At 32.8% G+C, this 18776-nt stretch overlaps 1 protein-coding gene across 5 annotated transcripts in view; it reads left to right on the top strand.

Annotated features, from left to right (window-relative positions):
- LOC126881615 (band 7 protein AGAP004871-like) overlaps positions 1–18776 on the top strand; it is an 83465-nt gene that overhangs the window by 17699 nt on the left and 46990 nt on the right. Inside the window, exon 1 of one of the 5 annotated variants that reach the window (XM_050645982.1) lies at positions 17231–17344. The exons of 3 other annotated variants lie outside the window; for them this stretch is intronic. Coding sequence is in view for 1 of the 2 variants with exons in the window: in XM_050645980.1 (XP_050501937.1) it covers positions 17416–17428 (13 nt within the window). In the remaining variant the exon portion in view is untranslated. Of the gene's footprint in view, positions 1–17230; positions 17429–18776 lie in introns of those variants that run through there. One more of the 5 variants, XM_050645980.1, reaches the window with a different exon arrangement.

The following is an 18776-nucleotide window of genomic DNA, read 5'->3' as shown; positions in this document are numbered from 1 at the left end:
GATGAACATAACATAATACCGGGTGTCCACTTATATTTTCCCCCATTTTAACTGCCTATAACTTCTAAACGGCTTAAGATAGAAATATGCGGTTTTCGATTAAATGTTTTATTTTAGTAAAAGTTTTGTCTGAATGGATTGAATTTTTTATATCGCTTTCAAATACGAAAAGAAAAATGGCGGATTTTTTAAAAAAACGTTGTTGACTTTTTTTTAATGGAACACCCAGTATATTTTTTTGTAAATTGAAAGAAAAGTCATTTACCTATCCAACGATATAAAGTTTTTCAAAATGGGTTTTCAAATCACTGAATAATTAATTTTTAAAATGAGCGGTGCAACGTACCTAAATAACATAACTAAGCAAAATGATATTATGTTATGTGATTTCCACATTGCATCTTTCATTTTAAAAGTTATTTGCTCAGTCATTTGACAACCGATTTTAAAAAATTTAAAATCGCTGGATAGGTAAATGACCGTTTTTTCAAGCTACAAAAAAATATACTGGGTGTTTCAATAAAAAAAGTCAACAACGTTGTTTTTTCCAAAAATCCGCCATTTTTTATTTAAAAGCGACATAAAAAATGGTCATTTACCTAAAAACTTGAAATTTTTTTAAAATCGGTGGTCAAATGACTGAGCAATTAATTTTTAAAATGAGAGATGCAATGTGGAAATCACATAACATAATATTAATTTATTAGTTATGTTATTTAGGTGTGTGATATCCACGTTGCACCTCTCATTTTAAAAATTAATTACTCAGTGATTTGCCAACCGATTTTGAAAAACTTTATATCGCTGGATAGGTGAATGACCTTTCTTTCAATTTACAAAAAAATATACTGGGTGTTCCATTAAAAAAAAGTCAACAACGTTTTTTTTAAAAAATCCGCCATTTTTCTTTTCGTAGTTGAAAGCGATATAAAAAATTCAATCCATTCAGACAAAACTTTTACTAAAATAAAACATAAAACATTTCAGCGAAAACCGCATATTTCTATCTTGAGCCGTTTAGAAGTTATAGGCAGTTAAAATGGGGGAAAATATAAGTGGACACCCGGTATATGTGGCCATATACAAATATGTGGTGGATTTGACAAATAATATGCAAAATATCTCGACAAATACTGACTTTTCGAAAAAGTACCAAGAGGCAAAGAAGTTTTTAAAGCATTGTGTTTAACTAATGGTACTACAATTATAATCAAATTAAAACGTACACAAAAGTTTGGGGGGGGGGGTTTAAAGGAACCAAACCCCCATAACATTTTTATGGGTGTCTAAATTTCACTATAATTTTTTCTTAAGATACTACTACCATAAGAATGCCACATGTTCATTTTCAATAAAAAATCTCCAATAGTTTTCGATATATTGGAAAGAATCGATTTTCATTTTGTAATTTCAAAGGGCTGTAACTTTTTTTATGTGCACATTTGTACTAAGGTAAGTTAGGTTCAGTCGAACTATTTTTGGTCCCAGAATATGTGATTAAATTTATGACCTGTATTTTTGTTACACCCTATATTATTCCATAGAACGACACTCAAACTGCAAGACGCAAGTCTCGCAGGCCTAGTCTTTCTTGCTCAAGTCTTGCACGGTCAGTCTTGGTCTTGGTCTTGTTAAAATAAGGCGGTCTTGGTCTTGGTTGGTCTTGCTAAAACGCAAGAACAAGACCAAGACTGCAAGACCAAGACCGATTTTGGGCAACACTATGTGCCACTAATTCCCATTGTCGCACTCCCATTTTCTCTAGATCTTCTTTGACTGCAGCTTTCCACCTTTTTCTAGGCCGCCCTACAGACCTTCTTCCATCTGGCATTTCCCAGAACACATTGTTTATAAGGCGATTGTCTTTACTGAGTATCACATGCCCTGCCCATCTGAGTTTAATTAATAATAAAAGAGTAACATAATTAAAATAACTGAAAATATTGTTCGTTATGCATAATTTAAAAATAAATCATTTTATAAACGCTTTTATTTAGTTCAATAGTTTGCGTCAAATCTTTAGACGTTAATTTGAGTGCCTTTTCTCCAATGCAAATTAATGAAAATTTGCAGACATATGCATTCGCGGGAACAATACACGAATAATCAATACATTTTTTTATGTTTAATACTTGTTTAAATAAAAAAAAACGATTTTAATGGAAAATGTTTAAATTCTCTTGTTTTTTAAAATGTAAAAACTTAAAACTTTTACGGATTTTAGCTAATGATATGAACTATACATATTTTCACTTTTTAAGTTAATTGTTTACGTTATGCTTCATAAATAAACAATAAAGTTTCAAATTTTCTGCCGATTCCGACTACTTTTCATATTAGTACATCATAATATGTTTTATACATATTTTAAGAAACATGACGATATATTTTAATATTTGAAAAGTGTAAGACTAAAAAGTAAAAAATAAAAAAATATGACAAACACTTTTTTAAGAAACGCTTTTCTTTAGTTACGAGTGACTAAAATTAAAAATATTATAAAAAAAACAACTAAAAAGCAAAAAAAAATTGAAAAAATCTAACACATTCGTTAAAGAAAAGCGTTAGGCGAAAACCGTTTATTCGATGAAGACGCGCCACGCTTTTCTTTGACGAATGTGTTAGATTTTTTCAATTTTTTTTATTTTTTGCTTTTTAGTTGATTTTTTTTATATTTTTAATTTTAGTCACTCGTAACTAAAGAAAAGCGTTTCTTAATTTTTTTTTAATTAGAAGGATGAAATTGCATATTAGACTATAGTTCTTAATTCCAAACAACTTTTCGTAATAAAAATTTTCAATATTCTAAAAAATAAATCTACTTTACTCTTGAGTGAAATTCATATTTTTTGACATACCTCGTATAATATTCATAAAATTTGATATGTGATGGTTTAATCTTAGGTTTTACACCATGCAGAGCTTTTTATGAAGCATAACATTTTTCGCAAAATTATTAATAAAAAAAAGTTTTTCATATGGTTCCAACTTACAGTGACATACTGTATATTATAGTGTCGCATGTAGAGGGGTTGTGCGCCACTGGCGAGAACTGCTGTTCTCTGGGAAAGTAATTAGGAAAGGATAGTTAAATCTAATACCGTTGAATTTGTTTATGAAAAGGATTATTCATTTCTTCAATTAAAAATAAGGCGGTCCCTCTTTCCTCTCGCCTGTTCCGTTTACCTCATCTGTTTTGTCTTCCAGGTTATCTTTTTGTTCCTCTACTTATATTAAGTACCCAGTTAAAGTAATATACTCACCGATTCAATACGTCTTTCCTTGTTGTTAATCGAGCTTTTCATTCACAGTAATTTGTTTTTAGGTTCTGTCATGTGTTACATAATATTAATATATCTACGTCATACGTTATTGTTATATACCAATGATACAAACCAAAAACGTATGACGTAGATATATTAATATTATACGACACATGACAGAAGCTCGAAACATATTACAATCGATGAAAAGCCCTATAGGACACCATTCGGACTTCTGTATTGATTTGTAGTTGCTTTGAATTCTTTTCTGTTGACGTTAACTTTCTTAACTTTCTCTGAATTATTTTGCTTTGCTAAAGTTTGCTATACCGGGTGGTGAATCGTAAAGCGGGCCTAAGGAAACTCAATGTAAAATTCTAAACTGTTAAATTCCTGCTTCCCTAATTATTTTACATCAAAAGTCATGGGAAGTACATTAAAATCTGTATTAAAAACCAAAGTTAAAATTGTTCTATGATTTAAACACATTCCAAAATTTTGAAAAATATGATACATTTGCCACAGTAGGTATGTGTGTAAAATTTAGGCCCACGTTACTATTTAAACTGACAATGCGGACACTATTGATTGAATAAAACATCTTTATTATTAATACTTTCTCCTCAACTGAGGGTATCTTATCAACTTTATTATGTTTTAAACAATAAACGATAAAACAAAATTTTTTACAGTTCAAATATTGTTAATATTAATAACTTCATTGTGACCGAACGCAGCCGTTACACATCATGACATTGTGTGAGGCCTAACTTTGGCGTCATAGTCTAAAAAATTTATTATATTGTTACAAAATTTTGGAATATGTTTAATTCGTAAAACAATTTTAACAGTTATTTTCAATAAAGATTTAAATCCTGTACAAACAGTTTATTAAGCGTTTTGATATATATTTAGGGAAGCAGGAATTCAACAGTTTAGAATTTTACATTGAATTTTCTATGGCCCGTTTTCCAATTCACCAACCGGTATATTTAAGATCCTTATTTACGTTGTTTCGTTTTTTCTTTTGTGCATTATCTTTTATTCCCTCCTCTTCTTCTGGTAATTCTCTACAGTTGATCAAGTTTGTCAAGTAAGCATTTTTCTCTAGGCTTCTTTTTTTTTCTTTTGTTGCATTTATCGTCAAACCAATGATTTTACGGGCAATAATTTCTGATCTTATCTCATATTTTGCTGCTTTAATATCTTCCTTTTTTCTGGTCTGGTAGCAGTTTATGTCTTTCTGGCATTCTTAATTTACATGTGATTCCTTAGTCTTTTCAATTCATTTCTATCCAATTTATTTTCTTTCCCGACATTTAAAATTCCAGTCCTCAATATTAAGATCACTGTCAATCTTCTTCTTCTTCTTCTTCTTCTTCTTCTTCCTCTTCTTCTTCTTCTTCTTCTTCTTCTTCTTCTTCTTCTTCTTCTTCTTGTAATAGGACTATGTCCTGTTTCTTCTGTTACAGTCTTTGCTGCGATCCGGAGCTCCAACTCTCGTACCATCGTTTTTTGGGTCTTCCTATGGGTCGCTTGGTGTTTTCGCCCAATGCGCCATACGTTCAGGGTCCATCCGATCTACGTGGTCTCTCCACATGCGTCGTCACGCTCTTGTCCATCTCACTACGTCTTGAACGCCTAGCTCTCTCAATGTGTCTCCGTTTCGTATTCTATTTCTGAGTGTGATACTTCTTATGGATCTTAGGGTTTTCATCTCTGTTGTTTTCATTATTTGTTTGATCTTTGTTGTCTCGGCCCTTGTCTCAGCTGCTTATGTCAGTACGGGTCTAACACATGTCTTATAAATGCGGAGTTTGCTTTCGTTGCTCATATATTTATTCCGCCAGATTATATCCCTCAGGAAACCAGATATTCTCGCTGCTTTCGTTGCTTGCTGTTTTGATTCTTGCCACAGATGCCTGTCGCTAGATATTTCCACACCTAAGTATCTAAACTGACACTGTCAATCTTAACATTGTCTATGTTTGCGCCTCTATAACTTCAGCAGTTCATTATAGACTATTGATTATATTCAAAATAAGATAGCTAAAAGGAACTACAACGTTAACGGGGTTTTATTATTTCATATGGTCAGTGGACATCTATATATGAAAAAACCGTGGAGTGCTACCATTTAAAGCGGTGCGTTTTTGAGAAATGGGTAAATTAGTCCCTGGGAACAGGTTACATTAGGGTGAGTTCTATGCCCTTTTGGTACAAACATGTCTACATAAAAATTGTTCCTGGTTAAATTTCCTATCTAAATATTACTTTTTAAAGTCAATCATACTTTTTTTACAAAAATATATTCAAAAGAAAAAGCACAAATAAGCCCAAAAGAACGAAATTTTGTTTTTTGTTTCATAACTTTTGTCCACGAGGAAATAGGTATAGACATTGCTTTACAGAAAAAAACCTACATATTTCTTCTTTAATATGTTGTTTAGTAGAGGTAATTAGGATTTATAGTTTTCGAAATATGATTTTTCAAAGTTCGCCGCTCACAGCAATTTTGGGACATTTTCCTTGTTATTTCGCAAATATTGTTCTGTAACTTTTTTCTACGTAACTTTAGGTATATGCAATGGTACACGTAATAGGAATAGAAATAAATTACATTTAAAATGGTCTACTATATAACGTTGTACGACTTTTTTTAAAGAGATTATGGTTTTTCAAGGTTTTATACTTTTAACGATTTTTTATAATTTAATATAAAAATTAAATAATATTATTATATAATATATTATATATTATATAATATTATATTATATATTATATATTATATATTATATATTATATATTATATATTATATATTATATATTATATATTATATATTATATATTATATATTATATATTACCTAATATAAAAAAATATTTTTTACATTTTTTACGATTGTTTTTGAAATTTCTCATTATAACTTTTTTTTCTTGTATATGAATATACTATATATTGCTCAATAAAGAGGGCTTACTTTCAGTTCTTTAAAATGGTGTATCATCTATATTTAAATATGTAATGGAAACCGAGTGATTCTTTAATATTTTTTTACCTGTATTATTTAAAATTATTTCTTTTACACAAATTACACAAACATTAGTCTTAGAAAATATCACTTTAGTTAAAATTATTTAAACGTTGACATTTAAAATTTTTTCAAAATCAAAGTCCATCTCTTCGTTAGCATTAGCTTCAATATCTTCCTCTGACGTCTCAGTTATCTTAGAGTTCCCACAATAATTAGTACCGATGCACATGCATCCTTTGAAGAATATTAAACAACTAATTCCTATCTTCCTACAACCGCAGTTTTGTGTACATCCTTTGGTACATTTACATGCTATTTTTTCAAGCAAATCTTGTAGTGCAGGAGCTTTGACAGTAAATATTGGAATTAATCCACATTTTGAAGTTTGCCCAGCCGAGTCAAGTGGATCCATAGCATTACCTATAAAAATAAGATTTAATCATAACACACAATCACATAAAAAAGTTATAATGAGGAATTTAAAAAATAATCCTAAAATCAAAAATCGTTTCAAGTACTTTAAATTTTGAAAAAGCCTATCTTATTCAAAAATAATCCTAGAATTTTGTATAATACACTATTTTAAAGTAAACAGAATTAGATTTCTTTTTTATTATACAATATATACCTAAATGTAAAAAAAAGTTATAATGGGAAATTTAAAAATAATCGTAAAAAATATAAAAACTCGTCAAAAGTATAAAGTCTTGAAAAAGATAACCTCTTTAAAAGAAGTCGTACAACATTATACAGTAGAACATTTTACAGGTAATTGATTTCTATTCCTCTTACATGTACCGTTGCATATACATAAAGTTACATAGAAAAAAGTTACAGAACAATATTTTCGAAATAACAAAGAAAAATGCTCAAAATTGCTGTTAGTGGCGAAATTTGAAAAATCATATTTCGAAAACTGTAAATCCTAATGACCTCTACCAAACATCATTTTAAAGAGAAAATGTGTAGGTTTTTTTTTCTGTAAAGCAATGTCTATAACAATATCCCCGTGGAGAAAAGTTATGAGACAAAACAAAATTTATTTCTTTTGGGTTTCTTTGTGCTTTTTCTTTTGAATATATTTTTGTAAAAAAAGTATCTTTGACTTTAAAAAGTTATATTTAGATAGGAAATTTAACCAGAAACAATTTTTATGTAGACGTGTTTGTACCAAAAGTGCTTAGAACCCACCCTAATGTAACCTGTGCCCAGGGACTAATTTACCAATTTCTCAAAAACGCACCCCTTTAAATGGTAGCACTCCGCGGTTTTTCATATATAGAGATTCATTGACCATATGAAATAATAAAACCCCGTTAACGTTGTAGTTCCTTTCTATAGTACATAATCAATATCCTATTAGGTGTGTTCCATCTCATGAATATGTGAACTGTATAAGGAAATTACCAATTTTATGGGACTTATTTGGGTTATCTTGGGACACATTATATACATATCGTGTATAAACCCTGCTCTGTCTCTAAACGTGTCCGTACATGCTTTTGTTAATATTTTTAATAACATGCATTTTTTATTCATATTATTTTAAAATGCATGTTCTCTACAAAATTTAGTTCGTTAAAAGCTAATTTTTTGGACATATGAATGAATAATGAATAAATACGTTCACTTTGTAGTAGATGAAATGACAAAATAATGAATCCTTTTATTTTTTAATCAAGTTCGTTGGCGCTGGAATTTTTATTTTACGTCGAAATTTATCTTTGGTAAAAAACTTTAATAACCATTATTTAGTTAGGTAATATTACATTTTAGATAAGGAAAAATATTACATTTTCTAGCCTACTGATTCTTATTTTATCTTTTCAGCAGCAGGTTAAAATTAAATAATACACTATACCTCTATCATGCCATATTTATTATATCCGTTTCTTGATGTAGGTCTCCTCCACATCTGTCTAAAGGCCTTTTCTGTTCTTTTGACATATTGCATCTGCATATCTCCCAATAAAAAAGTTAATACAACGTTAGAACTCCAAGAAATTAACATAAATATTTATGTTTATTATATATTATAATTTATATTTATAGGAGGTCTCTGAACATATTCCATCATACAATAACTCAAACAAAATAACCCTTGCCTTTTTCTGATCTTTTTACAATTTTTTACTTTTTACAGTTTCTTAACCACTCTCTTTTGACAACTTTTTACTATTTTTTCATCTAATTAGCCTTCTTATAATTTCTATACATTTCATAGATTTCAAAGTGTTTGGCACCTACAATTTATTAAATTTGTGACATCCCTTAGTCCTTTGACCGGGAACAATACATTTTAATTTAATTTAATTAAATACTTTCCTATTTGTCATTTCCCATACTTTGACCTCTGCCCATATCGCAAAACATCAACGAGCAAAGACCATCACATTAGTACAAGAGTCTACAATAAAGTGATTTCAAACTTAGCTACATTTAAAACACATCCACTCGAGCATTGTCTTTCTCCTGTCTAACACAACATCCTTTGTTTCACAGCACGCATCTTCCTTCAGGATCCATTCAAATTTCAAAAAATTTACTGTGTTTTGACCTACGTAACATGTCTGTTTGCGCCCTATTCCTCTCCCAGCTAACCTATTAGCATAAGTTGGACGTATTAACATGTTAACAACTAAGTGGCAACGCATCCCTTGTAACGGCATCATTTAACTACTTGTAACGCCGACCTGAAGATGATCTGAATAATGTAGAGATCGAAACCGGTCGTCAAAGTATAATTAAATGATTGTGAGTAAGTCTTTGTTTCATTACTACATTTAAGTTTTATTTAGTTCTGTTTTTAAAAATTAGTAGATAGCGTATACCTATTACCATTGTTTCCCTTCATTGTTTTTTTGTATGATAATTTTAAAAATTTTCGGTAATTAAGAAGTTGTTATTACCGTTCAAGACGTCAATACTTTGGTAAATTAAGCTGTTTGGTTATTATTTTTGCATGGAAATTATAATCTTCTGCCTTTAGCTAATAAACTTGCATTGCCTGCAAGATGTAAAACTGATTATATTAGTCCAGTAAAATTGGATTTTATTTACGAGCGGTGAGCGGGTACAAATGTTGATAATTCTAATTCAAATCTATTGATAATTCGAAAAAATGTCTTGAACAAAAGTTACTTATTTGTGCGAAAGAGATCCAAATCTTCAATAAAAACAAGTAATTGGACTTCGTAAGTCCTAGGTTTTCACCCAAAGTAATCGAAAGTAGAACTGGAAGACAATATTTGAATTTTATGTGTAACTTTGCGTGGATTGATATACGAATTTACTAATGTTGAGTCATTCTTACTAAACTTTGACATTTGTCACCTCATTTGTGATTCTACCCGGTATAATGGCAGAGGAGTTACATTGGCGGTCCTACGGACCGACGGAAAGATTGCCCAGGTCAAATATCTCACCTTAGTACCATCCTTGGATTATCAGCTTTTATTTGACACCTCATTTGTCATTCTACCTGGTATAATGACGGAGAAGTTATATTCGCGGTCGTACGGACCGACGGAAAGACAGCCTAGGTCAAATATCTCACCTTTAGTACCATCCTTGGATTATAAGCTTTCATTTGACACCTCATTTATCATTCAAGCTGGTATAACGATGGAGGAGTTATATTCGCGGTCGGAGGGACCGACGTACAGACCGCCTAAGTTAAATATCTCACCTTTAGTACCATCCTTGGATTATCAGCTTTCATTTGACACCTCATTTGTCATTCTACCTGGTATAATGACGGAGGAGTTATATTCGCGGTCGGAGGGACCGACGCACAGACTGCCTAGGTCAAATATCTCACCTTTAGTACAATCCTAGGATTATCAGCTTTCATTTGACACCTCATTTGTCATTCTACCTGGTATAATGACGGAGAAGTTATATTCGCGGTCGTACGGACCGACGCACAGACCGCCTAGGTCAAATATCTCACCTTTAGTACCATCTTGGATTACAAGCTTTCATTTGACACCTCATTTGTCATTCTACCTGGTATAATGATGGAGGAGTTATATTCGTGGTCGTACAGACCGACGGACAGACCGCCAAGGTCAAATATCTCACCTTTAGTACCATCCTTGGATTATCAGCTTTCATTTGACACCTCATTTGTCATTCTACCTGGTATAATGACGGAGGAGTTATATTCGCGGTCGGAGGGACCGACGCACAGACTGCCTAGGTCAAATATCTCACCTTTAGTACAATCCTAGGATTATCAGCTTTCATTTGACACCTCATTTGTCATTCTACCTGGTATAATGACGGAGAAGTTATATTCGCGGTCGTACGGACCGACGCACAGACCGCCTAGGTCAAATATCTCACCTTTAGTACCATCCTTGGATTACAAGCTTTCATTTGACACCTCATTTGTCATTCTACCTGGTATAATGATGGAGGAGTTATATTCGCGGTCGTACAGACCGACGGACAGACCGCCAAGGTCAAATATCTCACCTTTAGTACCATCCTTGGATTATCAGCTTTCATTTGACACCTCATTTGTCATTCTAGCTGCTATATTGCCGGAGGAGTTGTGGTTACGGACAGACGGACAGACGGACGTGGATAATACAAAGATTTCACATTTTTTCAAAATGGGTGAAAACAAAATGGATGTTAGTGTTTAAGATTTTAAAGTAACTCTCCACCCCACCTCTGTGGGGGGTCGTGTTTGGTGTCATTCTATAGATGTTTGAAAAACATTGAACACTTATTTTTTTTTTGTTTTTAGAGTCTGAGGTTCATTTCGCCAAACAACGCGGTGGTTCTTAAAGATTTTAAAGCTACCCACCCCACATCTGTGGGGATGTTTAGTGTAATTCGATAGATTTTTGAAAAATATTGAACAAGAATTTTTCAGTTCTTTGATCTGATGTTAGTTTCGCGAAATATTCATTTTTTTGTGAAACTTTGTGACTCTGCCATTTCCTTACGCTCCTCTCAAATCGTCAGATTTTTGAAATACAAATATAAATACACTGTTTGTATGTACTTAACTTACCTTTTCTTAATCTGACGATTTCGAGTTTTTTTTTAACCCGGCATTGGTCGCTGGTAGATCGCGCGTGAGATTTTCTCTCACATATCCAACTTTTGCCTTTCTTTACAAAATTTTACAAAAAACATGAGGTTTCATCAACGATAAAGCCATTTGCTTTAAAAAGACACGACGTTTTTCTGTTTTATTATTATCTTTATATAAAATGTGACTATTGATGCCGCCAATATTTAACATTGAAAAATATAAATCTGGTAAGTGACCATCTATAACTAGCCCGTGAAACAGAATATAGGATTTTCATATCATCGAACACATCCACAGCGCCTTTTATTACATCATAAAAGGATATTATTTTAGGTTTTAAGGTGAAAAATAAAATTAATTTTTATGTACAGTTGGTGACGCGGGTGGTCGCTTGATGAGAGAATCTCTCACATGAAGCGCACTGACTCAACAATATGGTAATACTAAGTAAACTGAGTCACTATCTGAGCGGACGAGTCTATTAGATTGTCGAGGGAGGATAGTTAGGAGACTAGAAGGAACTACAGCGCGTATAATTTCCCAAAAAAAAGTTGTGCGCAATTTTCTGAAACCGTGAGAGAAAATCTCATATAGCGACCACTGGAGTGTTAAGGATATATTTTTTCGAACCCCTCTTAGCGAACTACCCTGTATTAAGAGCCACTATATGGCAGAGGTACATTTACAGAGTACAAGGATTCTCCTCATGTGGTTTTCTGACGCAATCGAGAAATGCGCAAAATCTTCGCTTGGGCTTCCCTACCGTTATATTTTCCCTCGTCTTCTTCAAAATTCATCGTTTATTGGCGTTGAATGTTTAGAAAGCAAGAATTCAGGTTGTTTTACCAGAACTTGGTCCCAGTAGAATTCTTTAATTCTTGGGATCTAAATTTTCGAATTGTTTTAAGTAGAAGCGATCGACTGAATCATATCCAAGGTTACTAGTAACAAGACTGGAATAAACTGGAACGTTTTTAACCAACTTGGAATTTGCAAATTATATATAGGTATAGGTATGCCTTTTAACAGAAAAAATACAACACAAAACTGAAAAAGTAGCAGAGGCAGGGAAGAAGATCGGACTTAACATAAACGTCAGAAAAACTAAGAGAATGAAAATAAATACACCTAGAGAAATGGGAATATCATTAGGTGGCACGGAATTAGAAACGGTAAAGAATTTAAACTAATTGGGCAGTATTTTGAACAACAAAGGAGGGACGGAGGAGGACTTAAAACGGAGAATAAGAATAGCTTAAAACGCATTCAATATGCTAAGAAAAATATGGTCTCGTCCGTCAGATCACAAGTAAAATCAACATACGATTATTCAGAAGCAACGTGAAGACTGTACTACTATACGGAGCAGAAACTTGGACAGTGCCAAGAAAACGTATTGGAGAGATGCAAGTGTTCATAAACAAATGCCTAAGCAGTGCCGGATTAACCAATAGGCATAGTAGGCAGTAGCCTAAGGGCCTCGGCCTCAAAGGGGGCCTCGCAGGGCCCAAAATGAAAAAACAAATTAGATTTAAATAAAAATTATAAATCAAATTATGTTGAAAAATTTTAATATTCCGCAATACCATAAAAGTGATGTTGGGCGTATAAAACTACATCACAATGCATACTTTTGTTCACCTAGAAAGCCTGTGTTGTGAGAATAAGTCGCTAATGAATGCCGTTTGACAGAAAGAACAGTACTGCCTATCAATCTGTAGAGTTTCTTAGAAAAGTAGTAAGAGCAAGAGCAAGAGCAAGAAATGAGTCTCCAGGAGCAAATACAATGGTCTCCAGGCCCATTCATCTAATATTAACAAAATTGCCATTAACATTTTTTGTGCCGAACGCTCTCTTTAGTTGGAGTAAGTACTGCTAAAAGTTGCGATGGACCCGTATTTTGTGGTACAATGTGGTATTTTGGATTGGTTTAGTCCGTGTACAACTTTTTTTTAGCCTCGACCCACCGTTGGGAAGCTACGATAAAATGCTTTAAAGAAACTCAACTAAGCGATCCCATTCGCCACGATCTAAAACTCGTCCTTAAAGGAACAAGCAGCACTCGATGGAATGCAAGGGCTGATGCAACAAGAGTTTTATCTAAAGGTTACAACGCCTTCAAATCTGCTTTTCATACTCTTGCTGAAGACCCAAATCAGAAAGCTGAAACAGTTCATGAGGCTAAGTGTTTGTTGTAAGAAATGTCAAAACAGAAACATTCATAATGAATGAGTTTTGGACAACAATTTTAGAACTCATCAACGTTGTCAGTAAATCATTACAGAGAGAAGAGATTGAACTTGAAACTGCAGTTCAGCTTCTAAAATGACTTTTGGAGTTCTTAAAATCCCAAAGAGATAATTTTGCTTACTACGAGCAGAAGATCTGCGATCTACAGTACTCTGAATATACCGACGAGAGTAAACAAACGCGAGCAAGAAAACTACATTTTGATGATGCTAATTCCAATGAAGTTTTCCTACAAGGTGGAGAAACGTTAAAGGTTGAAACGAATCTACCAATTTTGGATAAGCTAATTATTGAGCTGAGTCGTTAGTTGACAGCGTACGAGTCAATAACTCCAGTATTTGGTGTTTTGTGTGTTTTTTCAAAACTGAGTGATACTCAAATAAAGGAGTGTGTTTCAAAACTACATGAAAACTAATGCAGTTCAAATATTTTATAGTCCATCTTCAGAACTTGTAGCGAAAACAATTTATTCCGGCTTCATAGTCTTTTTGAGCTATTTATGAGAATTAGATTTATTAGAATCTAAGTTTAGAAATTTGTCAGTATGGGCTATTCCACGAATATACGACTGTCTTGGATTATCAAGACAACGAATATTTTAGTGTGCAACATAAGAAGTGCGAAAGTAAATGGATCTAATAATTGTTCCAATAAACAACAATGTATTTTGCACTTTACTTTCGTTCTTCATAATTTGCATAGTAAAATATTCGTTGTCGAGATAATCCACAACAGTCGTATGTTCGTGGAATGGAGTATAGCTTGTAAGGTTTATCTTACGCTAATGATTACAAATGCAACAGGCGAACAGTCATTTTCAAAAATGAAAATTATTAAAAACTGTTACCTTTCGACAGTGGCACAAAATTATGCTACAGTGAACTCTCCCTTGAACGGACAGTAGTCGTTCCGCATAAAGTGTCCGTTTAAAGGAGGTGTCCGTTGAAGGGAAAAAAATATGTCATCTTAAAATTTTTAAAAATAAGTGTATATAGGTATGTGTATATACATATAAATAGAAAAAATATTAGTTTAATATTACATAACACAAGTTATGGATGAGACGCAGCATTGTCTAGGAATAAAAGAACTTTTTGATTTTCTCCCTGCATTCTTTTATCAATTTTTTTTTTCATTTAGCTAATGCCTCGCCAACTAATGGTCATTGGCATTGTGATGGTACAGTGGATTTTTCCAATTAGGTACCTAGTGTAATGTGTAGTGTGTATGTTGAGTAAGTGTCTTGTTACTTTGAAAAGTCGATGTCATTGTATTTGAAAAGAGACGCTAATTGTATCCGAACGTCTGCGGTCCCTCCGGTTTTTAACAGATTTGATTGGCCAATCTGTCATCATTTCCCTTGTCATTTGTTATCCACGAATGCTTATTGCTGTATCATTCGATAGGTAATTGTTCTGCGTGCAAACCCTTGAACCAACGAGAAATTTTACTTTTCCCGGTTACCAGTGCCCTTTCTTTGGCCCCCATCCTATTGGTGCAAAATAGAATTGTGATCCTATCTTTAGAAGCCGTACCTTCAGTGCACCTTTCTCCTTTCAGGTTATAAGTTTACTTGGGTTATGCTCTAAACTCTAAAAAAATAATCCCGTCTCATCTGCGTTAAAAATGTATAGTGGAGAGGTATACATTCATTACATATACAAATGGTATACATTCATTAAAGTGATAAGTTTTTCCTTCCATTTAGAAACCACTAATCAATCTACGGCAACTGCTTCGCCACATACAAATTTGAAGAAAATATTGTGTTGCTCACAAAATTTCTCATTCCTCTCAAATTTGCCATCCACCAGGAGCTTTCATATCAACGCTTACTACCCTTACAACTTCTAATGCATTTTCTTGAATAATTTTACAAGAAACAGGATTTTTTATTTTTAGACTACTTTTAGACCGCACTTTACAATATCAATCGAAAACAATTATTTCTAAGTCTAATTTAGCACCCTAATCGACTTTTTCTTTCAAACTTAACACCTCCTTTTGGCGGACCCCATAATATTCACGTTGCAAAAACACTCATAAAAATACAACTACGTCCATTGAATAGGCTTAATCAGACATTTCAGTTAAAATTCTTAAATCCTTGTTCCAGTCAAATCAATAATTTAACAAGTTCCTGGTGTCGCAATTCTTTCATCGACGGACACACACATTAAATTTTTATTACTTAGTGTTGATAACGTGAACAGTATTAAATATCACGTCGTGGACATCTGTATTGATTTGAAATAATAAATGTATTCACAAATTTTTATATTGCAAAATATTTAAAAAAAAATGTTAATTTTTTTCATTTACTGTCCGCATTTACACCTCATTTACTGTACGCGCCCGTTGTTGAGAGTGTCCGTCTAAGGGAGTTAAAATGATGGGTATTACTCACGATGATGAAGTTTGCGACACGAGTCGAAGGCGAGTGTCGTTATTCATGAGAGTAATAGCCATTACATGTGAGTAGTATACTATACTTTTTCTACGACCTTTTTTCTTTTTTTCATTATTAGAAAAATTATTATACTTTAAAATGAATCATTTGTTTATTGATAACTATATAAAAAAAAATAAAATAATTTTTTATTGAAAAATTTAAGCAAAATTATAAAAATAAACAGTTTCTTGACTATTTCTTTGCTTTATCTCTTCAAGCAACAAATGAAACAAAAATTTAAGTTTAAATCTCTAAAATGTTCACTAATACATTAAAGGAATACCGCTCGGAGATAGATGAGTTATCCGAGGTTTTGGAGGGAAAAGACAAAAGTTTCCTAAGGGGACTCCAAACTTGGGTTGCCTAGGGGCCTCAACATTCTTAATCCGGGACTGTGCCTAAGGGAGATTATTAACATTGACTAGCCAAACCACATATCAAACCACATGGACAAGAACTAACTAGGAACTTATATCTAAGACAATATGCAAAAGAACATTGAGTTGGATGGATCACACACTAAGGAGACCTGACACAAAAATAGCGAGGCAAGCCTTAGAATACCAGGCATGGAAAGAGAACACCAGGTAGACCCGTAAAAACGTGGAAAAGAAGTGCCGATAAAGAAATTAATACTACTGGGAAAACCTGGGCAGTTGACGACCTATGCTCCGCATGGAGTGAAGAGGATTAAGTAAGTAAGTACTTACTGTCTTTAGACATATACTCGTCTGAATCTAATTCCATCTGCTTCATTTCGCCAGATGATAAAACAATGTCATGGGTCCATTCAGTGCGTTAAAACTGATGATCAGAAGGCAATATTTTTATGTTTAGAAAGATTGACTTTAATGTCACATGATTTAACATGATTTTCTGTTTCATCCCCATAATATTATGTGTTTTTATCTGTATAGTTTGTAACGACCTATAGAATAAAAACTTTTACATTTTATAGAGTACATAGAGTACATACTGAATGACTTGATTACTAAAACAACGAACATTAAAACCTTTCTGGCTTATGGCTCACATAAACTAAAACACGTAAAAACTAACAGCGTTTTAATGTCGATTTCGATTTTTCCGACCATTTGACCAGATTAACAGAATTCGGTATTTACATTAGAATTGAATACAGACGAGTGAGATCCGTTTGTTTTTGTTCACAGCAGATGTTTGGGGCCGTTAGAAAAATTAACAAGCCCCGTGAATAGACACGAATCAGTCAAAGCTGTTACAAAATAATCAGGGAATTTATGACTGATGCCAGTGAATTTTCGGCCGTGTTAGAGGTAAAGTAAAAATGTGATTTATGTGAAATATTCTATATTAATATTCGTTGTTTATTCAGGCCAACGTACATATGAATATTAAAGGTAAATAAATTGTGTTTTAAGAATTGACTCGTTAAATGAAGGAAATTATAAAGCTCTTTGTTCAGTTGGAAAATTAGTAACGTATTATACCTATTATTTAAATATTTAGCATTCTTCTTCTTTAAGTGCCGTCTCCTAATCGGAGGTTTGATATCATCATCACTATCTTTTCGCTGTCTTCCGCTGCTCTGAAGAATTCTATAGAACTGCATTTAAACCAGTCCCGTAATTTATTTAACCATGACAATCTCCTTCTCCCTATACTCCTACCGCTTCCTCTAATATTTCCCTGTATTATCAGTCTTAGCATTTCATATCTCTGTCCCCTCATTTCGTGTCCCAGATATTGTAACTTTCTTATTTTTATTGTGTTTATTATTTCGCATTCTTTGCCCATTTCTCGCAATACTTCCGTGTTCGTTTTCTTCTGTGTCCATGCTTTTCTAAACATTCTTCTGTAGCACCACATTTCAAATAACTGTAGCCTATTTATGTGTTCTTGCTTCAATGTACAACTTTCAAGTCTATATCATAGTATCGAGAACACATATCATCTCAAAGCTCTTACTCTCAGTTATAATTTAATGTATTTGTTGCAGAGAATTGTTTTCGTTTTTACAAACGCATTTCTTGCTGTTTCTATCCTGGTCCTTATTTCTGTTGTTTGATCATTTTTTTCTGAAATCCAGGTTCCTAGGTATTTGTATTTATCAACCCTTTCTATCGGTGCATTGCCCAAAAAAATGTATGCTTGTTTGTATGTTTTTTTCTTAGTTGTTTTCATGTATTTGGTCTTTTTTATATTCATTTTTAGTCCATATCTTTCACAGAAACTGTTTTTGTTTAGTAGTAATTGGAGTTGTTCAGCAGAGCTTTCCATAATCACGGTATCATCTGCACATCTTATGGTGTTAATAAATCTTCCGTTAATTATTATTCCTTCACTTTGAGATAGTAATGTTTCTTCAAAAATGGCTTCACTAATTAGATTAAAGAGTAATGGAGACGTAATGCATTCCTGCCTAATTTTTCTCCTCATTTCAATTTCTGGACTGGTTTCGTTATCTATTACAATTTATGCTCTTTGATTCCAGTAAAGGTTTGATATATTCGTAAGTTCCTTTTGCAGTGACGGTTTAAGGCATCATAGGGCCCTAGGCGGTCATAAGAAGTAGGCCCCTTTAAAGCGACTATTTACTTAAAGCCAATGTACAGATATTTATGTTGTTTTGGAAAGTAGTTTAAATTACGACAAAGTAAAAAATATCATTTTTCTTTTTTTACTTCTGTTACTTTGCTAAAGATTTAAGTAAAATATCTGCACCTGAAAAATTTATAGTTGGAACTT

The sequence above is a fragment of the Diabrotica virgifera genome, chromosome 3, assembly GCF_917563875.1.
Source record: "Diabrotica virgifera virgifera chromosome 3, PGI_DIABVI_V3a".
Lineage (NCBI taxonomy): Eukaryota > Metazoa > Arthropoda > Insecta > Coleoptera > Chrysomelidae > Diabrotica > Diabrotica virgifera.
Note: the sequence above shows the minus strand (reverse complement) of the source record. Positions and strands in the feature narration are given on the sequence as shown.